The 26,073-nt window shown below is 35.5% G+C and overlaps 2 protein-coding genes and 1 long non-coding RNA gene across 9 annotated transcripts in view; 1 reads left to right on the forward strand and 2 right to left on the reverse strand.

Moving 5' to 3' along the window:
* LOC110832526 (uncharacterized) lies at window positions 1–4,322 on the reverse strand. Its single transcript, XR_015537997.1, has 2 exons — window positions 4,183–4,322; window positions 1–1,902 (listed from the first exon to the last, which is right to left on the reverse strand). It is a non-coding gene; the product is annotated as an uncharacterized LOC110832526 (long non-coding RNA).
* Window positions 4,195–26,073, forward strand: part of LOC110832525 (vesicle-fusing ATPase 1) — a 24,634-nt gene continuing 2,755 nt past the window's right edge. Inside the window, exons 1-5 of one of the 7 annotated variants that reach the window (XR_015537996.1) lie at window positions 4,445–4,602; window positions 6,780–7,070; window positions 9,199–9,357; window positions 9,471–9,621; window positions 16,149–18,650. Coding sequence is in view for 5 of the 7 variants with exons in the window: in XM_087359221.1 (XP_087215347.1) it covers window positions 6,873–7,070; window positions 9,199–9,357; window positions 9,471–9,509 (396 nt within the window). In the remaining 2 variants the exon portion in view is untranslated. Of the gene's footprint in view, window positions 4,603–4,839; window positions 5,093–5,118; window positions 5,373–6,349; window positions 6,443–6,779; window positions 7,071–9,198; window positions 9,358–9,470; window positions 11,226–16,148; window positions 18,651–26,073 lie in introns of those variants that run through there. The other 6 variants (XR_002543936.2, XM_087359221.1, XM_087359225.1 and 3 more) reach the window with 6 other exon arrangements.
* LOC147872029 (vesicle-fusing ATPase 1-like) overlaps window positions 23,494–26,073 on the reverse strand; it is a 4,039-nt gene continuing 1,459 nt past the window's right edge. The window contains exons 2-3 of the mRNA XM_087359220.1: window positions 24,494–24,652; window positions 23,494–24,380 (exon numbers count right to left, since the gene is read on the reverse strand). Of these exons, the coding sequence (XP_087215346.1) occupies window positions 24,245–24,380; window positions 24,494–24,652 (295 nt within the window). The 3' untranslated portion in view covers window positions 23,494–24,244. The remainder of the gene's footprint in view (window positions 24,381–24,493; window positions 24,653–26,073) is intronic.

Here is a 26,073-nt window from a genome sequence, read left to right on the forward strand (position 1 = left end):
ATATTTTACTGGACTATATTGGCATTTGCTTCAAACGATCTGGAGCCAGATAATAAACAACTCAATCAAAATCACCAGCTTCTAGACCAAGAACCAAATGCTGGATGTTCGAATTACAAAGATATCAGTTAGCTACAACATTTTCAGTTTCTGTTTCCTATAAACATAGACAAACATTGTTTAGGAACAGTCGTGAGAACATGCTCAGATACATACTTTTATTGGTTATAACTTATTAATGTGTAAGTACAGAGACTCCAGTTTATCATGACACTGATGGCTTTGAAATCTAAGGACTGCAGGCAAGCAGCTTCTTCCCAGGAAACTAACCATAAATCCCACGCAGGATTAGACAAGTGCACTGGCATTCTTCAAAGAGTGGATGGATCTGTGTGTAAGTCCCATTTCTTGACTCTGAACTTAGATTTAGTCAGATGAAGCACATTTTGCATTAAGCAGGTATGTAAACAGTCAAAACAGAAAATCGTCATTCTGTTTATGAAGTGCCTGTGCGCTGTGAAAGTCATAGTTTGGACCACAATTAATGCTAAGAGAATAATGGGGCCATTTTTGTATAAAACAAATTTTGAATATTTTGTTACATCAATTCTGACACACTTCTATGGTCACTTTACTGAAGATAAAATAACATATGGGTGTTTCACGCAGAACAATGCTACAGCCCACATAGCTAATGCGTCTGTGAATGCATTAGTTGAAGCTTTTGGTGATTGAGTGATAAGTCGAGGATTGTGGTTTCCTACTCTCCTGATTAAAGTTCTTATGATTTTTAGTTATGGGGCATGCTAAAAGCAAAAGTGCATGTAAATAATTCTCTTTCACTACAATAACTAAAAAATTATTTGGCAGTGAATTTATGTTATTCAAAGACGACAATTTTTCCATGTGTCTAGAGACATTTTCTTAAGATGTGAAGCCTGCATAGCAGCAGAAGTTCAGCATTTTTAGAGACTACATGGAACCAAGGTATGTCATGCTGTAGGGGGGAAATGGGCAGCAAACAACCAGCCTGCTCTGCTCTGTGGGAAGCTTGCTGTAAAACTGTAAGGGACCTGGACATATGATAAAACACTGTGTATGCTAAAAATAACAAGAAAGAAAGACTGAAGTTCTGATAAATATAAACTTTATACATTATTTTGGTGGTGATGTTTTTGGCTTTGTTTAATTTCATATGTTGCCTAATCCTCAAGAAGTACTTATTCATGATATTTTGCCTACCACTTGATAGACATTTGCTTTTATGGCTCAGCTCTTGCTATGCCTGTAATAATAAAATTACTTTCTTCATTTTGACATGCTGGCATATAATTTCATAACTTGGCATATCTAGGCAGCAATTAATTTGTTTTGTAAATAAATAATATTGTATCTTCATCCATGCACCTGTAAAAAATGTGTGATTTTACATTGTCTACAAAACATGTGGTCAACCAAAAATATCTATGAGCCACTAACTTAGTAGTTTGTGATGTATTTCTTTTTTAAAAATCATTCCTGAATGTGTATACACATAATTCAGGAACAGTGCTTGCTTAATTGGATCTCCTTTTCACATCTCAGGATATTTTGTGTTGTTACACAGTGGTGTGATGTGGGATGTTTTGGAATTGTAAAATCAAACTATATAAACTTTTCCTCTGCATGTAATATTCGTTTTGGTGTTCAGCCAACATCATGCTTGGGTATGTGGGGATAGTGTTCACATATTCCAAAATAAATGTTTCCTATGCGAGACTTGAAATGTTTATGGTAGCGAGATTTCAGGATGTGATCATCTGGGTTGTGACGCCATGTAGTCTTCTTGTTGATGGTTACCAACATTACATACGTCCTCCATCTTCAGGGTAGAAGTGTGTTCCTCCAAACACCAATTCTCACCTAGAAAAGTATACAGTATCACAACCCAGAAGCGGTCAGTCTGAAATGTTTTCATTAGTCATATTTATTATGCTTTTCTTTCAGTCACATGATTTAATACAAAGTGGAATTAAAATTGGATTTTTGCTTGGCAGGGTGTTCTTTGTTATTGCTTACATTAAAATAGAATACACAGTGAATTTGTACATTGTCAGTAGCACAATATATTAAATAACTTAGATTATTTACTGTATTCATCTTCTCGTATTTACTTCTTTAAACTGTGACTAGTTTCTTCTGCTATGTTGTAAAGTATTTTCATTATATTTATAGACGATAACCCCGCGTTTGTGCACATGTTACTCAGTGCTTTCAGGTATGTTCCTTTTCATCACTACGTATGCATACTTTTTCATTGGTATGGTATGTTATTTTGAATGAATATTTGTATTTCCAAATTTTTTATTATTTTTAGAACAATTTATAGTTTTGTTGGAACAAAGTGGATGAAAATCAAATAATTCTCTGCCTAATGTTAAAGAATGGAGATAATTTTCAGTCTCATACCATTGTTTTTACTTCTGTCTGGCCTCATTTTTCAGTACTTATTTACATGATGTTGGTAGCACTTTGCAGTCGTACATGAACAGCTTTATCTTATAAATTGTATTATCTGTAACAGTGGCACTAAGTGCCATATTGTAGGTTCCATTGGTTATATTTGATTATTATAAAATGATAATGGAAAGATGCATACTTATAGTGTAATTTTGTGTATTATTTACTTATTAAATTCTAGGTTCATGTCTTAGATATCAAAATTATTGAAAATAAATGTTAACTTTCTTTTATTTAGTAGATTGTTTGCAAAATTTGATTACCAAATAACTTAGTCATCATTGTCCACCAATATACAGCTCAACTGCGAGCGGTAAGCATCATCAAATACCTGAATCCAAAACAGAACTGAGCCAAGAACCAACTGTCCGCCAAATTACTTTATGAAATATCTGAATTATTATTAATGTAAAGAGAATGCCTAGTACCATTAGAGAATGACAACCAGGAAATATTAGGACAAAATTTCATAAAGACCTCACAAAAAAAGATTTATGGAACACTATATGATAAGGAAGATGGAAGCTCAAATACTAACCACATTGACATGCATTATTTAAATAAAGGAGTTGGGTAACAATCTTTGACAGTATTAACAATGGTGTCTTACAGGAAGCTGTCTAGATGTAGTAGCCCAGGGCATATTTTCTTATGGCTCCATTTTGCTACAAATTCACACTCAAATATTTAAAACCTGTTCAGTTTCAAATCTGCAAGAACATTTTAATATGTGGTGAACCTCATGTCTTAAAAACCTCTTACTTATCACAACTCAACTCCTTCTTTATAAATCTCCATCTTATTCAGCCTAGAAGTACCAACTCAGGCTCTACATATTCTAATATGCACACCAACAGCTACTTGCAACCTTGATCCCATGTTAAAAGCAGATCCAACTTCATGGATGAAATTCTGTATAAATTAAATAGGTAAGAAAACTCTAGTTTGTGTTAAATTGTAAGAATCCTTTTTCTTTCTATATTTTACATATGAATAATCATGTTTTGTTATTGCAGAATGTTACATTTTCTTGTGACAGTTTATAGCTTTATCTAGTATCATATTCTATAAACAATTTGTGTGAAAAAGCATAATCAAAGTGCAATGCACATTTATCTACCTTTGGTGAATCACACTTTTGTTAAGTAACTTCATGATGATTTTAATTCCACCATATATGGCCATTGTGTCTGTTGACTGTTGCACACATGTAAAAATGTTGCTTTATCAGAAAAGTATGTTATTTCAGTGCAGGTAAACATTTGTAAGGCAATCTGTATTTTTGATTCATGATCTGTATGTTATCTTCCAGACCAGCTGAAGCTTATAGACACGTGCAATGTTGTGTATAGTTGAGTGAGGTAGGTCTAATTATGAAATTCCTCTGTGACCAGACTTTTGAGGGTTCCGCATTATCTTCGGACACTGTCCAGCATGGGTAACCGTGTTGTTGCAAGACACCTCATGTCTTTTCCAGACATCACCTTATTACTAATCATGGATATACAATTTGAGTTATGTCAACTACAGAACACAGTCCGCATTCTGATGCATCTATCGTCCGAGGTTAAAGTGAATTAATCTGCTTGGCTGTGGTGGTACAGCATGGATGAGCCAAAATGTGGCCTTGACCTCCCGGAAAGATGAAGAATTATACTAAAAGGATAGTGTGTAGTTCAGTACCTGCTTTCATTTCACACGTGTTCATCTAGGGCTGGACGCTTATATGTAGATTAATCACTGAAACATTCTTTTTGTAAAAGTTTTTTGTTGTGCCAGTTTTAAAAGCTACTTAGTAGAGTTAATACATTATAAAATATTGCGGTGTACATTTGTTTATTATCTCTGGGTACTGAGGTACAGGTACTGTTGGGCAGATTTTTGAGACTTTTGATATGGGAAAATGACTACAGGACTTTAATTGGTATGTAATGTTGTAGGAATTGGCAGTTCTAACAAAAAACTTTAGTGGAGCTGAGTTGCAAGATTTGGTGCGTGCTGCACAGTCCGCGGCAATGAACCGTCTTATCAAGGCTGCTAGGAAAGTGGAAGTTGGTGAATGGATCAGACTTCCTTCAAGCTCTTAAAAATGACATCAAACCCGTAAGTTAAATATTATTGTTCTGAAAAATCTATCAAGGTGTTTTTGGCAGATCTTTTATAGACTTTAGTACACTACCAGACAACAAAAATTGGAAGAATATAAAAGAAATGTTTTACTATAAACACTGTAATGTATTATTATTGTTGTTGTCATTGTTTTTGTTGCTGCTACTGTTAAAATACCGTAGCATTATGATACAGTTGTTAGTGAGGGGCGGATAATATTATTGCATTCCACATAACCTGGCTTCTTGACCAGGATCAGCAACTGCTACAAATCTTGTGTTTTTAATGTTTTGTTTTGGTAATGAAATTTTGTAATCCAACAGTGAAATGCAATGTAGTTCATAGATTACCATGCTCTTCACCTGTATGAGGTCAAAGAATTGTATCCTATTCAAGTCAAAATTATTTTATTGCTGGCAATTTTAAATATCTTATACGGCTCGTAGCCGATTCGCCATATTGGCTTGGAAACAGTTGTACACAGGTTCGTGGATTTTGCAATTTACTGTAACATATTTGTATATAACTGTGTATAAATTATATTTGATTATTTAGGTTTTATGCATTATTTACTGTATTTATTGTATTACATATCTTTAAGCTACGGATAAATCTAACTAAATTAGACCTAACCTAAAAATTAAGATAAGGATTTCAAGTGAAGTGAAGTAAAATTATATGAAGTGCTGAATATTAAAGTAAGTAAATCGAAGTGATGTTCAGTAAAACGGCATATTCCATTTAAGTGCTCTGTGATTTTAAATGTAAGTACAGTAAATTGATTTCCACGTGACTATTTTCCTACTTGCTTGTTGACCTAGTTTTATATTATTTGCTAACAAACCCATACAATATTTTTTTGTTAATAGATCTGTTTTGTAGATTAAGTTTAGTGAATTTATCCTTTCCCTTTTCTTTTTGGAAATACGTGAGTGAAGTGCGTGTGTATTTAGGTTACTTTTGTTTATTGGTGGTGTAACTGTGTGCTGTAGTGACATTAAGTGAAATAGTTTTATTTGTTCATATTCTACAAAAGTTGACCTTAACAAAAACTGTATAATTTTCAAAGATTTATTACTGTACATTATTTCAGGACCTTATGTTAAGTTGTATGAAAGTATGAAGACAATTGTTTTCTGGGTTACAGTACCATATAGTCTTGTAGAAGTTTACCAATGTTTCAGACAGCATTGCTGCTTCCATCATCAGTGAGATGAGGGTGATGAGTTATTACCATGATGATGGAGGCAGCAGTGAAACATTTTTTAAACTTCTACAAGACTATATGGTGCTATAACCCAGAAGACAGCAATCTTTGTACTTACTGCTGTGAGGACTTGAAATCCTACTTGGTACTATAGTGTTTTTCACTTTACGTGGCAGCTGAGTCAAGTTCTGCTCTTTGTGAGTGATCACCCAGAGCGTAGGTTGACATTCAGTATGAGCTCTGTGTAGTTTATTCAGAAGGCATGTTGTGGAAGCAATGGCAGCCAAATTGCAAATTTCCATCTATTCCTTCCGTATTGTTGTAACCTTGTTTTCTGGTGGAGAATAAAAGGTGTGGATTTGCATAACCAAGCTTTCAGATTAATATACAGTATTTATGAGTGTCTGATATTTGTTTGAAAATACATTGAACAAAGCAATTCACATTCGTCGAATAACACTGTTTCACGATGTTATATTTGGAACCACTATGTGTTTAATGTTCTGTTGCTTCCTTCGTTCTCCTCCCTCCCAGATTTAATACTTTCCAAGTGACTGCATGTGATAGGTGCAAACCTCAGCTGCTAATTCTAGGTACAGACATTATGGTGTTGCCTCCACGTTACAGGTTTGTGCATCCGCTGTGTTGTTACTGACTATAGGAAATAAAATATATAAGGATTTGCTGGTCTGTAGTGGCATACAATTTTTTGTGGAAATCAAGTATACTTGATTGAAAAGTTGAATGGGGACACATAACCTTGCTTTTTACCCATAAGGAAGATAAATAGGTTAAGAATTTATTTATGAAACTGTTACATATTCCTTAATGGTTTTTTCTAAGGTGTGTTTTCTGAAGAAGCCACATGTTTCTGTTAAGAATAGGAAGAAATTATAAAGCAACTCAAAACAAGTTGATTTGTAATACTTTTCTGTGGTGATAAATACTGATTTCTTTTGTCTAGGCCTATGGAAGAAGTGGTGATGTGCTAGAACATTTCCTTGATAGTGGAATTATTAACTGGGGTACTCCTGTAAGCAGGATCCTAGAAGATGGAATGTTGTTCATACAGCAAGCCAGGGCTACAGACACGTCAGGTTTAGTTTCTGTTCTTCTTGAAGGCTCAGCAAACTCTGGAAAGACAGCGCTTGCTGCGCAACTCGCAAAAAACTCGGACTTTCCTTTTGTGAAAGTTTGTACACCAGAAGAAATGGTTGGCTTCACTGAATCTGAAAAATGTTTGCAAATAAGAAAGGTAGGTGATGTTTTATTTTTGTTTCTTTTGGTTCGGGCGAAGGGGAGAGGGAGTAGAGGACATTTAAAATCAGTGCATTTTTTTCTTTTAAATTTCAGTTGTGTTTATTAATAGTAATCAAAGTTTAAATGTATGTATTCTCTTTTGTCTCAGTATGCGAAGTGTGTTTTCTGTATATGGTATCAACGTATGATGACCATTCTTGCCTTAATACAGTTATAGTCTTTTCAAATGTATTTTTTACTTTCTTCAAAAGATCTGTTGAAATTCATACATTTCCATATTACTTCCCTTCTTGTGTTATTAAATGTTTCTTCTAATCTTTGAATATCATCAACTCTTTCTATATTCCTGTTTCTTCTCAGTCAGCTGTCTTATCCCAGAAATGTGGTTTGTATTTGTCCTTGTTTTCTAAATGCATTTAGTTCTGCCAGTTCTAATTTTATTTCCATTGTCATTGTGTTTACTAGTGTCCTTTAATAAATTTTTAGTTTCTGGCACAACATTGTAAGTCCTGTGTAGTTTCCACACTTGTCTCTTTTCTTGTAAATATATACAGCGATTACTTTGTACCAGTCTTCTGATATTCTTTTTTAAACCCAAATTTTTCTCACAATAAGACTCAGTATAGCCGGCATGTCCCAATTGATCCCACTGCTGTGATAATGTCAACAGATCCATCGTCATATCCTGGTGATTTGTAATTTTTCATTTCTTTCCAAATCTGACATCCGTTTCTGCGAGTTTTCTGGGACTTTGTTGTTTTCTGAACTGTCCTCACCTTCATTTTGTGTATGTAATAAATTGTTTAAGCATCTTTCCATGTTTCATGTGCCTTTTGCTCGGAGTTTCTTTCCAATTTGACAACTTTTCTGAAGGATTAACTGTAAAGTCACACCAACATGTAGACCACCAAGGAAAAAAATACCTACTCACTTTATAGCTGAGAAGGTATCCGCGGCCATGACGATGGTTAACAGAGGAATAGAAGTGAAATGACACAAAAATCTGTCCATGAATTTTTTTTTATTTGGTTTTACTCACTCATTAGTTTACTCCACTACATGTTTTGATCCAGGATGAACCATCTTCAGGTGGACTTATCTAAGGATTCTATTGACTGACAGAATTGTGTGAAAGTCGAAATCACATTAAGAATAGTGAAATGATAAAATAGATTGACATTGATTAAAATTGTTAAAATTGAAGTCTTTCAGCAAGCTGCGTATGTTTAAAGTTGTAAAGTTTTTATCTCAAAAATCCTTGTTTATGTTGGTTTTTTATATTCAATTAGCTGATGTTCGTATAAATATAACTCATCTTCTTGCTCAAGAAAGGGATGTTGAGTAATGGGGTCATCTGTGGAGCTTTTTGGACCAGTATTCTAGATGTTTAAAATTCACTATTTAGACTGAGTTACACTAAATAGGGGTAAGTGGTCAGCTTTACACCCTATGGACAGGAGGCTGGGTGGGCCCCAGAGATAGTCTGGAAGCAGAAGCTAGAGGAAAATCCTCTTCCCTGTTGGGGATTGAATCCTGGTTGTCCAGTACATAGACTGTCACTAAACTGACTGAGCTACCCTGGCTCCATCCAACTGAAATAACAAATGTAACCCACAATGAAATTAGTAAAGTTTTGAAACATATAGTTGATTAATATGCAGGTACTCAGTTTTAATTAGTATTTGTGTGAACACAAAATAATAATTAACAGAAAAAAATATCCAGATATCAAAATTCAAACTCTCAAACATAATCTTCGCTTCAGTTATAGTATTCTACTGCAGTGAAGTCTAGCGTTCAGCTGGATTTTTACATCAGAATTCATGAAGGGACTCAGAAAAAGCATTAACATAAATTCATATGTTTCTTCAAATTAGGCAGACGCATTGATGTCTTTGCTTAATAGACATCTGGAATAAATCACTATAGTTATTGAAGGCAGAGAAAAGCCACGTGTAGACAGGATTATGAATGACTGGAATTATGACACCATCTCATAGACTTACATCACTTCCGGTTTGATACTTAGGCTGTTGAATTGAATTGTGCTTGCAGGATTTTTGCAGTTTTTGGTGTGTTGCCAGCATTGTTAATCTAATTTATCTTCTTACTTATGTGTTTAGGGAAATGTTAGAAGATTTGAAGATGTTGTCAGCATTTACAGCTGTTCTTCATGTTCCAAACCTTTCACAAAAAGTTCATTTAAAGGCTGTTCTTCAACAATCACGTGTTTTCACAGAGGAGGATTTGTTAGCGTTATCTCGGAGATTTCGTCGACACAGGTATGTAAAAGTGAAAAGTTAACCGAAACACAATATTAAGCCAAATTCAAAGTTAGATTCATGCTAAATAAAATTATTAATTTGTTTAGAACATACTGAATTCTTTTGTTTAGGGTGTTCATTGGCGTCAAGAAATTGCTCGCTTTGATTGACATGACTCGTCAGACAGAGGAGCCATACAGAGTTATGAAATTCCTTTCTGAACTTGAAGAGGAAGGAGGTTTGAAAATGCGCTGCTCAATACAGTAAACACACATTTCATGGGTAAGGAGAAAGTTGTATTTGTGTTCAGTTACTTTCTTCAGTATCCGTTGTGAGGGAGATAGAACTGTTAGGAAAATCAGCATTGATTAAAAAAGGAGAATAATTCCAGATATAAGTAAATATTCCATTCAATTCTATATCGTTGATGTATAGTTAAATGAAAATATGTCATTGATGTAAAAGTCATGATGGGGGTAATGTGGAGATAAATCGCTATGCAAACTTTTGCTATAGGCAAATGTGAGAACCATAAATGTAATGTGTTCCAGTTTTCATAGTGTGGAAATTTTTATGAAATGTTAAAGAGTTTTTGTCACTGTAGCTGTGGTAAGAAGAATGCACTCTTGCACTTTCACGCAACCCCCATCATATATAGATGATGTTATTTATGAAGATTGCTGTCTTCTCTGTAATTGCGTTGTGTAGTCTGGTAGATTCCACATTTTTAGAGGTCATACTGCCTCCATCATCAATGCGATGAATTCATCACCCTGATGACAAAAGATCTGTTAGCAAGCTGGTCACTGCACTTGTTGAAGAGGGTGGGGTAAGTGCTACCTAGCACTGTGGGTGGAAACTACACGGGAATTGCGATGATGTGCCATACATTAAAAATATATTAAAGGACACTAATAAATATAATGGCAATGGAAATAAAATTAAAACTGGCAGAACTAAATGCATTCAAAAAACAAGGGCAAATAGAAATCACTTTTCTGGGATAAGACAGCTGACTGAGAAAAAACAGAAACATTTGATAAGACAAGAATGGAAGATCTTTTGAAGAAAGTAAAAAAATACATTTTAAAAGAGTATAACTGTATTAAGGCAAGCATGGTTATCATAGGTTGATACCATACACAGAAAACACACTTCACATACTGAGACAAAAGGGAATACATACATTTAGACTGGGATACTGGGAAGATAATATTTACATTTAAACTTTAATTACCATTAATAAACACAACTGAAATTCAAAAGATAGAAATGCACTGATATTAAATGTCCTCTACTCGCTTTCCTCTTCCCCCAAACCAAAAGAAACAAAAATTAAACAGCACCTACCTGTCTTATTTGCAAACATTTTTCAGATTCAGTGAAGCCAACCATTTATTCTGGTGTACAAACTTTCACAAAAGGAAAGTCCGAGTTTTTTGCAATCTGCGCAGCAAGAGCTGTCTTTCCAGAATTTGGTGGGCCTTCAAGAAGTACAGAAACTAAACCTGACGTCTCTGTAGTCCTGGCCTGCTGTATGAACAACATTCCTTTGTCTAGGATCCTGCTTACAGGAGTACCCCAATTAATGATTCCACGAGCAAGGAAATCTTCCAGCACTTCACCACTTGAAGATGAATATTCATTGTCCTGATGCTGGAGGCAGTATGCCTCTGAAACGTTGGTTAACATTGACCAGACTACACGGCGCAATAACATAGAAGACAGCAATCTACAGACTCACTGCTGTGAAAACCTCAGATCCTACGATGTTATTTATAACTGTTAATTACATTCCTCTTTCTGTAGTTGACCAAGAGTGTCATCTGCTCTCTAAATTACTGTGTTTCATCTTGAGAATTAAATTACATTTTTAAATTGAATAATTTTGTTGACTTTGATTTGACCTAATTCAGTTGGCCTCTGTAGAGCGATGTAAAGAACTAAAACATCAGACCATAGAAAGCGCTGCGAAAGGAGCACGTTACTCTAGTATGGCCAAAAGGGCTTAAGTGACCCAAAGGCCAGTTTTGTAAATGTATGTTACATTCAGTTTGGTTAGGTTGAGTTTGGTCAGTTTTTGTGGTTAGGTTAGGTTGGGTTTGGTTAGGCTAGGATATTTTGGGCTGTTTGTTTCCAAGTCCATGGTGGGCTTCTTTGGCCTTTTGTTTGTTTTGTAGTGTTCTGTCTGACGACAGGTCCATATATTATGAACAGGATCCTTCCAACCTCTTCATTTTGTCAGGGACCTGCTCATACATATATACATTCTTGGCAGAGATGATCAGAAGTGGTTTGCCATTGCCTTCTTCTGTGTGTGAGTGGAGTAATTGTTGGGATGCCACGGAGAAACCGGGGAAGCCCCCGGAGGAAAACTCCGTGATGCCTAGACCACGGCCTTGCCCAACACAAGTTATAAATTTGAGCACCACCGGGAATTGAACCCGGGACCCCAGGCTTACAAGTCTAGTGTTCTGACTGCTAGACCACCGTGGTGGTTAAAGGAACTAAAATCACCAATGGGCCAGAAGGCCTAAAATTTCCAAAGGGCCTAAATGGTAAAAATGGTCAAAAGGGCCTAGATTTTACAGATGGCCTAAATGGGCCAGAGTGTTTAACTGGCTCAATTGGGCTAAAAGAGCCTAAATCACCCTGAGGGTCTAAATGTCCCATTGGGGCGTAATTTATCCAAATAACCTAAATGGTCAAAAGGGCCTAAATGGCCCATAGAGCCTAAATTGTCCAGAGGTCCTAACTGCCTCAAATGAGCTAAATAGCCCGGAAGGCCTAAATGTCCCATTGGGTCCTAAATCGCCCATAGGGCATAAATTGTCCAAAGGACCTAACTTACCAACAAAGCCTAATTAGTCAAAAGAGCCTAAATAACCCAAAGGCCAGTTTGGTAAATATACGTTAGGTTACTTTGGGTTAGGTTAAGCTTCGTTAGTTGGCTGATTGATAGGTTGGGCTGTTTCTTTCCAAGTCCTGGGTGGGCTTAAGTTGCCTAAAATAACCAATGGGCTAGAGGGCGTAAAATTTCCAAAAGGCCGAAATTGTCAAAATGTCCTAAATTGTCCAAGGGCCTAAATGGGTCAGAGGGCATAAACTGTAAGAAGGGCCTAAATGGTCAGAAAGGGTCTACATGGACAAAAGCGCCTACATCGGCCAGAGGGCATAAAATGTAAAAATGGCCGAAATGTTCGAAAGGGCCTAAATGGTCAAAAGTGCCTAAATTGTCTAGAGGGCCTACCCGGCTAAATGGCCAAAAGGTCCTAAATGTCCAAGGGGGCCTGAATTGCTCAGAGGGCATAATTGGCCCATACGGCCTAAATTGCCAGAGGGCCTAACTTGCTCAAATGACCAAAAGGGCCTAACTGTCCCATTTAGGCCTAAATCGCCAATACGGCCTAAAATAACCAAAGGACCTGACTTGCTAACTGTGCCTATATAGCCAAAAGGGCCTAAATGACCCAAAGTCCAGTTTTGTATATTTACGTTAGGTTAGGTTGTTAAGTTTGGTTATGCTGTGTTAGGTTGAGTTAGGTTAGGTTACGTTATGTTAGGTTAAGTTATGTTATGTTATAATGTTGGGTTGTTTTGTTAGGTTAGGTTGGATTAGGTTAGGCTAGGCTAGGATAGTTTACGGGGGGAGGCGGATTCATATGTTGGGCTGTTTGTTTCCAAGACCAGGGTGGGTTTCAGTAGCCTAAATGGCCTAATATTACCAATTGGTCAAATGGGTCAGAGGGCCTAAATTTTCCAAAGGGCCAAAATTTCCCACTGAGCCTAAAAGCTCCAGAGTGCCTATATGGGCCAGACTGCCTAAAATGTCCAAAGTTCCTAAGTGGTCAAAAGGACCTAAGTTGTCCAGAGAGCATAAATGGACCAGATGCCCTGAAATGTCCAAAGGGCCTAAATGTCCCACTGAGCCTAAATTTTCCAGAGGGCATAAAATGTCCAAATGCCCACTGCCTCCGCACAATTTCTACTCTGTCCTTATTTTCGTCTGCTAGAGCCATCTAGTAGGAATCAGGAGAGACTTGTGTGAGAAATGGCCGGCGAGTTTTCCGTACGAAACATCTCGTTCATGCTTTTTCGTGCCGTAAATCTTAGGCATGGAACCGCCGGCTTTACTTCCGCTCGAAGGAATTTGTGCTACGGATTTTTGTCACCCCTTGAAAATCCATCGACCTCGGCCGGTTTTGAACCCACATACCTTGGGTCCAGTGGCGACCACATTAACCACAAGTGCACTGAGGGCGACAAGTTCATTCAAATATTACTTTGCCAAATTAACAAGAGGAAAGTTTATGAACATGTTTTTTATTTAATATTCTTAAATATATAATTCATATTTAATTAGAAACTATTTAACAAAAACTAATCAATTTACCAATTTAAAAAACTGAACTATTTAACAAAAAACTAAACAATTTAACTTTTTAAAGTTGATAAACTATTTGACAAAAACGATTAAACTATTTAACTAAAACAAATTAACTGAAAACAATTTAACTATTAAGTTCTTAACTATTCTAAATTGGAATTGTCATGATATTTCCCAAAGTAGATGCAAACTGAATAACGTCCATTTCTGGAATCTGAAAAGTAAATAAACATTTGGATCAGACTAGGAACTAGAATTATGGGTAACAAGTATGAAAACACATGCAGCGAATATCTCGTAGGCGATCTCTAAGGATGCAGGTTTTGAAGGAATTTGTGACGAAACTCAAGGTGAAAGACACTGGACTTATTCTGTCTCTTGTATAAATTACAAGCTTCAACCTGATTCAGCAGTTTCTGGGGTGACCTCTGTTTGACCCTCTGTTTCATCTACCTGTCATAACCTGACCTGGTGTTGTAACTTTTATGTTGTGCGATTTTGAACTGCATGTAACGTACGAGTCGGATGGAAGGCTGGAAATAGTTCAAATGTTTTCACGAATCGGCGTTGGGCCCACATAATTGTTGAAATCCAAAGGAGAGTTCACACTAACCTCATTGTTAATAAACTGCTGAATGTCGACTTCTTGAGTGGCGTCCAGAAATCTTTCGTTAGAATAATAGCCAATTTCTGCCGAACCAAAATCTGTCTCAAATGCTGGAATAGGAACATTTGCGTCTTCTGCACCTATGGTGACGTCACAAATGAAGCTCAGTGAGCCCGTAATTGAATGAAACAAACTTCTTATAGTATTGATACAACGTGCAATATAATAGTATGATGGAAATTAACTGGTGGATATTAAGCAGATGCACGCTTTCCAAATGGGATCTGATGAAAATGTGACAGAGGATTTTGACATAAACGCAACGGAAATGGTTAACAGGAATAAACGTTTTATTACAGGAGATTTCAGTGCTCAAGTAGGAAATTACGTAATTCTCGTAGGTCAAGAAAAATGGCGACGTGTGAATATTTAATGTCCTTATAAATATAAACTATTTGTAAAATATCTTTGCTTTCAACAGCCAGTTTATTTTTAAAGAAATACGAGGGCAGATAAATTAATGGGATATTCATCGCCCTGATGACGGAGGCAGTATGACCTCTGAAACGTTGGTTAACATCGACCAGACTACACAGCGCAATAACCCAGAAGACGGATATCTTCATACTCACCGCTGTGAGAACCTCAAGTCTTAAATAAATAATTGCCAAATTTGAGGTTGTGATAGATGAAACTTTCTCAAAATGTTAATACATCTGGCCACATTCACCATTTATTATGAGATCATATGTTGGCAGTTTATGTATAAGCCCAGTGTTTTAAAGTGATTCTGTGAAGGACATAATTCAGAGTGATACATCTTGTATGTAGCATGGAATGTTAAGAAAATCCAAACTGAGATTCACCTTTGAATATTATCTTGTTAAATGTATCTTTTAAGTTAAATATGGGGGCACACATGTTGTGTCATGTTTTTCGTTAAGCTTCCTGTGATTTTGTACCTCACTTTTAAATTGTATCGGGCAAATTATAGGACACGAGAGAAACATACATTTTAGTCGGAAATGTTCTTTACGACAACGGCCCGCAAGTAACCTGGTCATACAGTGAACGGATCGTTCAGAGACTGACAGCAAATTCTGGGTCCATGAGTGAGAGGGTTCGTCAGAGACAGGCCCTGGCAGTTACCGGGTGGAGAGAATTTTGGAAAAAAAATCAAATATTTCAATTTTTTTAAAAAAATAAAAATGATGGAAAACTTCCAAATGGTGCACTACACTAAAAAATTGGAACAATTTTTATATAAATTTTTTCCCCAATAATTTCGAAATATATGGTTTTGTGCGATTTTTATACAATGTCTAGCAATTTTTGATGTTTTGAAAATTTTCAAAATTTGCACCACCCGAACAGCTCTCTATTAGAACTCGTACCTGCCACACCAGGTTTCCATATGACTCTGTCATGGCTTTTCGAGCTTTCTGCCTTACTCAGTCTCTTTCTCACTGGGTCTCTGCTGGACCCGTACCCTGCCTCACCGTCTGCCGGACAAGGGTCTTGCCTCACACGGTCTCTGTCAGAAACGTTCTTTACTATTCCTCTTCAGCAATGGCTGAAGTTCCAAATTTCCCTGTCCCATTTCAGTATGATTACAGTTTGGCAACATGTTAAATAATTTATCACTTTGTAACAAGTAGGTGTTTTATAATATACGAGTTTATGGACTATCATATGGTAGCTACAAACATAATTAATTCATCTTACTCAATCATGTTTCCACCATGCATTGGGGGGGAGGGATATATATATTACTGTAGAATTTTTTTTTAATATTAGTGTTCTGTCTTGCGACAGGTCCATATATTATGAACAGGATCCTTCCATCCTCTTCAGGCTGTCAAGGACCTGTTCACACATATATACATTCTTGGCAGATGATCCAGAAGTGGTTTCCCATTGCCTTCTTCTGTGTGAGTGTGAGTGGAGTAATTTTTGGGATGCCGTGGAGAAACCAGGGAAGCCCCTGGAGGAAAACTCCGTGATGCCTAGACCACTGCCTTGCCCAACACAAGTTATAAATCTGACCCCAAGATTACAAGGCTAGCGTTCTGACCACTAGACCACCGTGGCGGCTACTGTAGAGAAATACTTGTAGAATGATACATCCATAAAATAATGCACACACCACAAGGTACAACAGTGATTTGTGATTTTATGTCAGTGTACCAATTGAAACTAGCTCGAATTTATAATCATATTTTTTTACTGATAAATATAAACATTTTACTGAATCACAAAGCACACCTTTACTCATATGAGATGTATATTAAAATATGTATGCATTGTATATAGGATGTTAATTTGTATTGGTCATTTTAGAAACTGATCTAAAATTCAATTCTTAATTCTAGTAAATTCAGACATTGCAGTAAAATAAACTACAATTTAAAGACGGTGTTTACAAGTAAGATTATTTCAAGTTAAATGATTGAGAAAGGATGGAAAGAAAATAAATTAAACAATTATAAAAATGGATGTGGAAACAGTTAAAATACCAAACTATTTATGAACTTCACATTTGTTCATTTTCATTCGATAGCAAGAAAAACTTCACTTGGGGAAGATTAATACTGATGAGCTTTACTAAAATTTACTCTAGAAACTTAATTCACATGTGTGAGATTTCAGTCTGAAGTGCTTGCTGCTTCCATCTGGAGGCAGCAAGGACCTCTGAAACATCAGTAAAATTCTACCAAGACAGTACAGTGCTACAACCCATAATTAAACCATCCTAATTTATATCTATAATATTTAGATCGAGTTTAAGCATTAAGATGCCTAATCCATTCAAATATGAATCAGAGAGAATTATTTTTGTCATTTTATATAAAGATCAAAATTTGGACTCATATAAAATGCACGTTCACAGATGTTGATGAATGTAGCCATTAAATTAAATCAATTGGTAATGATCATTAATCAGAAATATGTTGAAAATTTGTTATATATTACATAGACATGTAAGAATTAGCAACTGCAGTATTTGAAAGAAAAATATACTGGTCAACTTTAAAGGGTACCAATGATTGTGCGTTACACTCGGGATTGGTAAACTCTTGGACTTTGTCAGGGACTGAGGTCAGCTCGTTCTAACAGACCCAACTGAGTCGGTGCCTCTTCCCTCTTCACCTGAGGACAGATTGATGGACAAAGACCAAGAATTTAATTATCCCTGAAAATTATACTGGCATACAGCAGTACATAACCTATTAAGAAATTTCTTGAAAGTTTCTATCGATTTGTACGTGCAGGAATTAACAGGTCCCAGAAATCTTGCATTTAAATAAATGCAATAAACTTCAAATCAACAACTTTTATGTCACATTACTATTAGTATCATGAGACAAGTCTGGTTTCTTTTATTATTTTCAGTTTAACCAACTCTGCAGAATCCACCTTTTAGATCACCCAAATATTTATACGAGATAAAAAAGCTTCATTGCATCTGAGAAACAAGATGTGGGACCTGTTAAACAGTTACGTGGATATACACCAACATCATAATGCCAAAAATTAAAATCATTACACCAAAATGGAGTACCACAACTACGAATAAAATGTCTTGGAAATAAATAATCGTGTTACAAAGGTTCAGTGTAGAATTCGTCTTTTTGCCTCTTCAGCATTTATAACACCAGGACAGTTGTAAGATGGGGTTGTTAATATCATTGGTATTTTTGTGAATGGGGGACACTATGCCTCTGTGGAACTGCAGCTGCTATTAGGCCCGGAAAAAAGCAAACAAGTCAGTGCACTTAAAAAGCAAGTGAACACACATAGAGAGTAAGGTTAAGGAACCACATGTTCTTAACCTCACCACTAGGAGATGAGTTGTCAGTTTTACTCTCTGGCTCTTTCTCCTCTGAGGAAAGAACTCATTACACCATGAATGGAAAGCTAGATAAGATGATGACAAAAAATTAATGCCCTGGCTGAAACTGAACCCTGGCTGGGAAGCCCATAGCTAGTCACTTTGCAGACTGAGCTATCCCACTTACTAAGTAGTTATTTTAAGTCTGAAAATATTTTGAATGTTGATAAACAGTTAACTGAACTTAGGAATAACATATAGTAGTGAATTGCAAAATTTAAAAGTTCAAAGTCCAATAAGAAGAAATATTTATAATCCTCAACTGGATGTGTCCCTGTGTGTGTGAGTGTGTTCATTCGTAAGCACACACTTTTGTTCTTATGGCAACAAAGGTAATGATTTATTTTAAATAAAATTACATTATTAAAAATTGTAAATATTGTATTTGTTACAACTGTCCTGAAATAAAGTTCTGGCACTAATTATTTAACATTGTTATTTACTGACTACCTCAGCCATTCAAGGCTATTTCTGTCAGATACATTTGTTGATTTTGTCATGGAAGACACACAAAAGTACCTAATGCAGCAACATTTCAAGTTCTAAGATGTCACTGTCTCTGTTGCTGTCCACATACTTCATAGAACCAAATATTGACAGTTACAACTTTATAAATAAGAGAATACACCCAATAATCGATGTATTTGCAGTATACAATTTTAATGAAAACTAGTTAACATTTACAGAAGATAAACCTGAAATTTAATTTTGCTACTGTCCCTTTATCCCTATAATCACAGATATACAGAATACAAAACATTAAAAAAGTTGATAGCAGAAATGCTTTTTGTCAAAATGAAAAGTGCATGAATATACAATATACGATTTATATTTTCAGATAAGTATGAAGGTGGAACTTTAGAAGGAAAATATGGTTATAAAAAATAATACAAATAAATTTTTTTACACCGGAATTGCAAAGGCTTAAAATTACACAGTGTTTATTTCCTTACACAATAACAACAACCAAGAGATCTTTTTAATAATAATAAATTGGTTTCTTTGCTGTACGAACTGAATTTTGTTACACAGCAGCCCCGAGGATGAGAGCAGAGATTGCTGTCGAAACATTGACTGAAGATACGGTTTACTCACCAATCAGCCACATAACGTGGCTTGTAACCCAAGTGTCTTTCATCAGAAATCGTATCTGTTGGCCCTCCTGCCTAAGACCTGCTCCAGACTAGCACAAAGAAATTATATCCTCCCTCTTCTTTACAGGAAAATGTGAGCAAAATTCAGCTTCCAGACACTGTGGTCTTAGTATATATTAATTCAGAAGATGAACAATGTGCGAAAGGGCAATTCTGCACATTATAATGCACCATCACCAGAATACTTCAGACTCTGTTTAGATTTTGTGTTTTGTATTCAGAGTCCTGTAAAGCAGTGTGAATTCACAAGAAAAATGGTTCTTGCAGAGTTATATTAAATAATATAAAATTTAATACAGATAAAAGAAAACATTGACCCAATTGAAAGTTAAACACACATGCCTGCCATCCAGGAAATGGATACACTCATATTTTGGTGGAAGATTATAGCATGTACAAAGTAGCTTTAATATGGTCTAAGGTTAATTATTTTGAATAACTAAACTTGTTATTACATATTGATATGTTTAATTAGATGACTGTGAGTTATTGTTTTCATTTGCACTTATATTACTGTGAGACCACAACTTATAGTTTTTAATTACTAATTCTAAACTTAATATTATTTTTTATAATACATAATTTCAAACAATGGCAAGTCAAATATAACTCTGGTTCAGAATAAGAAATGTATCCATGATGGACCAAAGACGGTCCAGAGTGGCTGAAACTTGATGCCCAGAATTTAATTTTACACTGATGAGGATGATGAAGATGGTGTATTGTATGTGACAAAGTTTGTTCCCTTATACTTAACAGCATAACAACAGGTTGCAAAACATGGATATTTGAATCTTCTCTGGTGCAAACTTACATTTTACTAATTTATTTATAAAAATGGGACAATGATATTTACACTTCTATTTGTACTCTAACTGGCAAAAGCTCAAAATTTAGAAGTATATACATACACATTATTTTCCTTAAAAGGGAATAGTCCACTTGGTCAGATCATAACCTCACATGAAATTTTTATCATTTACAGAGCCCACACTATCTAGTGTTAATTGCCCACAAAATATGAGCTGCAAACACACTGTACAAGGTTTAACAAAATGTGTCCAAAATTGGAATGTGCAGTTCAAATTTATACCACATGACAGCATGTCTAGCAGCACTGTGGCATTTCCTGGTGGATTCCAATGAAGTATTTATTTATTTACAAGTTCCAAGAATCCAATAGTGGATATAGAACATGTCACAAACTCAAGTATAAAAACATAAAATACATACATTAAAAAATTACATCTAGACAAGCAGCGTACTAAATTCAAGACAATATAATTAATATTTTTATTACAATAGTTATCCAATTAAGTACTCATCCACAGTGTAAAACGAGTAATTAAGAAATGCCTTAATGCAACCTTGAACTTTTTAAAATTATTTGAGGTATTCTTAACCTCTGTGGGTAATTTATTAAATATCTTTATACCCGCATAGTGAACTCCTTTCTGATAAATAGTTAAATTGGCTTGGGGTAGATACAAATTTTTGTCTCTGTCTAGTATCAATAGTATGAGAGTCAATGTTTGATGGAAAAAGAGTTTTGTTTTGTAATACAAACAATAATAAAGAAAATATATATTGTGATGCCAACGGTAAGATATCTAATTCTTTGAATATATTTCTACACGATACTCTATTGCTACATCCCATCATTGTTCTAATTGCCTTTTTCTGAAGGAGAAAAATAGTGTAACTACTAGATGAATTTCCCCAGAAAATGATGCCATAGCTCATCAAGGAATGAAAGAAAGCATAATAAATTGTCTTTAGTACTGAAATAGACATATATGGTTTCATATTTCTAATTACATAGCAAGCCTTGATCAATTTTTTAATAAGTAGATCAATATGATTCTTCCAAGTTAATGCACCATCAATCATAATTCCCAAGAATTTAGTACAGAAGATATTATTAATGAATTTATTATTATAACTTATTGTGACAGTATCTGACATTTTTCTCTTAATTTTAAAATTAATATAATGTGTCTTATTAAAGTTTAGTGATAATCTGTTCATTCTAAACCATCTATTTATATTTTCAAATGTTGCATGAATGTGTTTATTAAAGTCGTTTGTATTAGAATGAGAAAATAGGATGCTAGTATCATCAGCAAAAATTATAGGTGTAGCAAATTTAGTTATTATACTGGGTAAATCATTTATGTATAAAAGAAACAACAAAGGTCCCAATATAGACCCTTGTGAACTCCATATCTAACTTTAAGCCAATCTGAGGCTGTACTGTTACTGTCATTAGTATGTAATACTGTTCTAATGTATCTGTTATTTAAGTAAGATTCATAAAGTGCGTGATCTTTCCCATTGATACCATAAAATTTAAGCTTAAATAACAAAATTTCATGATCAACACAATCAAAAGCTTTTTCCAAATCACAGAAGATGCCTCCCACTATTTGTTTGTTATTCATGGCATTTAAAATCTCTGTAGTCAATTTATAGATTGCATTATCTGTTTTTAATCCTTTCCTAAATCCATATTGTTCAGTACTTAAAATATTGTATGTGGGCCAGACATTGGTAAGACTGTGAAAGACTTAAGAAATGTCTGACACACACAGGCTCATAAATATATCAGAAATCAAAACAGAGCTCACAAAATGCATATGATAAAACTATCTACAAATCTGTGCACTATAACTGTCACAGAAGTGTGAAACGTCATTACAAAGTTTGTCTTCTTAGGTTGATCTAAGTCCTATGCTTCTTGGTTCTTATATAGTATTTACTGCGTGTGTGATTTATCAAGTCTTTCACAGCCTTACAATGCCTTTTGACTTGACCAACTAGACCATTCCCTTGTACGACATTTAGAAGCACAAGCAACTTGCTTTGGTCTCTGGAGTATCAGCGTGCACATTCTATCCCTAAATACTGTTCAAGATTAAATATCCTAATTCTAGGCATAACTGCACTGATTATACGGCCACAGGAATCTGGGAGCCTAAAATGTCAAATTTCGGAAACTGGGAGTAAAGTAGATCATAGTGCCAGTTCACTTTATTGATAGAGCTACCAAAACCGGTTGAACCTTTCTCAATTCCCGAAAGATGGCTCAAAGAGCAAGAACGCTCCTCTGCTCGTAGTACCAAGGGTACTCCATAGAGTGCATCCGCTACCGCACAATAATATTGATTTTAGTTGTTCCTTTCCTCTAAGGTTAGGTTTCGCAATGGTATCGCGGCATGCAAATTTTCGAAAAATAAAAGATGCTGCAAATTGTCCAAAAAACGCACAAAACTAAAAAAATTGAGAAATTTCAACTTCAATTTTTTTCCAAATATTTCGATACTTTTTGTTTCGTGCGGTTTTAGACAATTTTCAGTATTTTTTGAATTTTTTTCAAATTTGAAACTTTTTTCAAAATTTTCTCTACCCGATCACTACCAGAACCGGTCTCTACTGGACTACGTGTGTGTAATACACGGTCTTACACGAACTTCCAAACCCGATCTCTGGCACCCACTATTACTGACGGTACTTGCTTTAACCGGTCTCTTTCTCACCCGGTCTTTGCACACTCCCCGGCAGTGAAAGAGCCTTTCAGAGACGGTACGACAGTGACCGGTTCTGGCAGGGATCGGGTGGCGAGTATTTAAAAAAGAATTGAAAATTCTTAATATTTTCGAAATATTATAAAAATGCTGGGAATTTTCCAAAAGGCGCACAAAACTAATTTTTTTAAAAAATTAAGTTCAAAAAACTTTTCAAATATTTCGAAAATATTTTGCTTTATGCGCTTTTTAGACAATTTTTAGTGTTTTTGACCTTTCTACATTTTTTAAAAAAATTGATTTTATTTACAAAATTTCAAAACTTTTAACATTTTCTGGACAAGTTGCCTGACGGGATAACCTCCCATCAGCAGCAACAAACCCTAGTTTGAATGATCAAGGCTCCTGCCACGACTAAACCCCGTTAGCATAAGCAAATTCCCATTTTAGTTTTAATAGTGGGTATGGTGAAACTGACAAAACAATGACTGACAATAACTTAACTGGATCATTTCAAATTCTACTGTACTTCTCCAATGTAACTATGATGGGGTATATAAAAGAGTAAGGTCAAATCAAAGTCAACAAAATTATTCAATTTAAAAACGTAATTTAATTCTCAAGATGAAACACACAGTAACTTAGAGCTGATTACACTCTTGGTCAACTACAGAATGCGGAATGTAATTAAAAGTTATAAATAACATTGTAGGACCTGAGGTTTTCACAGCCGTGAGTCTGAAGATTGCCGTCTTCTGGGTTATTGCGCCGTGTAGTCTGGTAGATTTCCACCAAAATATCAGAGGTCATAACGCCTCCGTCTTCAAGGCGATGAATTTGTAGCCCTGATGATGGACACAGTATGACCTCTGAAACGTTGGTGGAAATCTACCAGACTACAGGGCGCAATAACCCAGAAGACAGCAATCTTCATAAATAACATCATCTATATATGATGGGGGTTGCGTGAAAGTGCAAGAGTGCATTCTTCTTACTACAGCTACAGTGACAAAAACTCTTTTAACATTTCATAAAAATTTCCACACTATGAAAACTGGAACACATTACATTTATGGTTCTCACATTTGCCTACAGCAAAAGTTTGCATAGCGATTTATCTCGACATTACACCCATCATGACTTTTACATCAATTTCATATTTATATTTAACTATACATCAACAACGATATAGAACTGAATGGAATATTTACTTATATCTGGAATTATTCTCCTTTTTTAATCAATGCTGATTTTCCTAACAGTTCTGTCTCCCTCACAACGGATACTGAAGAAAGTAACTGAACACAAATACAACTTTCTCCTTACCCATGAAATGTGTGTTTACTGTATTGAGCAGCACATTTTCAAACCTCCTTCCTCTTCGAGTTCAGAAAGGAATTTCATAACTCTGTATGGCTCCTCTGTCTGACGAGCCATGTCAATCAAAGCGAGCAATTTCTTGACGCCAATGAACACCCTAAACAAAAGAATTCAGTATGTTCTAAACAAATTAATAATTTTATTTAGCATGAATCTAACTTTGAATTTGGCTTAATATTGTGTTTCGGTTAAGTTTTCACTTTTACATACCTGTGCCGACGAAATTTCCGAGATAACGCTGACAAATCCTTCTTGGTGAAAACATCTGATTGTTCAAGAACAGCCATTAAATGAACTTTTTTTGAAAGGTTTGGAACATGAAGAACAGCTGTAAATACTGACAACATCTCCACATCTTCTAACATTTCCCTAAACATATTAGAAGATAAATTAGATTAACAATGCTGGCAACACACCAAAAACTGCAAAAATCCTGCAAGTACAATTTAATACAACAGCCTATGTATTAAATCGGCAGTGATGTAAGTCTATGAGATGGTGTCATAATTCCAGTCATTCATAATCTTGTCTACACGTGGCTTTTCTCTGCCTTCAATAACTATAGCGATTTATTCCAGATGTCTATTAAGCAAAGACATCAATGCGTATGCCTAATTTGAAGAAAAATATGAAATATGCTTTTTCTGAGTCCCTTCATGAATTCTGATGTAAAAATTCCAACTGAACGCTAGACTTCACTGCAGTAGAATACCATAACTGAAATGAAGATTATGTCTGAGAGTTTGAATTTTGATATTATTTCTTTTAATTATTATTTTGTATTAACACAAATACTAATTAAAACTGAGTACCTGCATATTAATCAACTATATGCTTCAAAATTTTATTAATTTCATTGTGGGTTACATTTGTTATTTCAGTTGGATGGAGCCAGGGTAGCTCAGTCAGTTTAGTGACAGTCTATGTACTGGACAACCAGGATTCAATCCCCAACAGGGGCAGAGGATTTTCCTCTAGCCTCTGCATCTAGACTATCTCTGGGGCCCACCCAGCCTCCTGTCCAAAGGGTACCGGGATTCCCTTCCCCGAGGGGTAAAGAAAGGCCAGGGCGTAATGCTGACCGCTCACCCCTATCTAGTGCCGAGGTTAAGAATGAATAGAAGCTAAAACCTTCTCCCCCCCCAAGTGTCTACATGGTGTACAGTAGGACAGATTTACTTTTACTTTACTTATTTCAGTTGGATATAAGCAGGCCTATGGCTAATTCATGTAACTGACATTGGAGAGGGCTTTGTATAGCCTATTTTGATAGTCATCCAGTGTATCTTATTCTTTTATGTTTGAAAGTGCAGAGGAAAGTTATACCAATTAGTATGAAGGACGGGGGTTGTTAAACACAGCTGCATACCACTGGCCAGTTAATATGTATGACATATGAGGCTCAAGCCCTCTGACCTCCATTTTCATCACAATGGCTCATCACAAAAGATCTGTTAGCAAGCAGGTCACTGTTTTTGTTGAAGAGGGTGGGTATCATTTTCCCAGAGTTCGCAAGAAGAGCATGGCTATAGAAATATTGGACAAATTATCATGTGTTACTAGGACACTAGAATTTCAAATAATCCTAATTTAACCCTTCCAGCCACTTGCCCACGAGCACTCACAGATAGAATGCTCCTTTATCAGCGGTATCCTGAGTACGAAGTTGCTGCCTGAAGGCATCAAGACAAATTGTCATTGATGCACAAGCCATTGTATTTTCATTATACTGAACCACACGACCTTGAAACACTGTACTTACCATATGACTGCACACGAGTTATTTCCTT

Source organism: Zootermopsis nevadensis, unplaced genomic scaffold (genome assembly GCF_977971745.1).
Source record: "Zootermopsis nevadensis isolate Lab colony 2312 unplaced genomic scaffold, Znev_1.0 Znev_ptg000031l, whole genome shotgun sequence".
NCBI lineage: Eukaryota > Metazoa > Arthropoda > Insecta > Blattodea > Termopsidae > Zootermopsis > Zootermopsis nevadensis.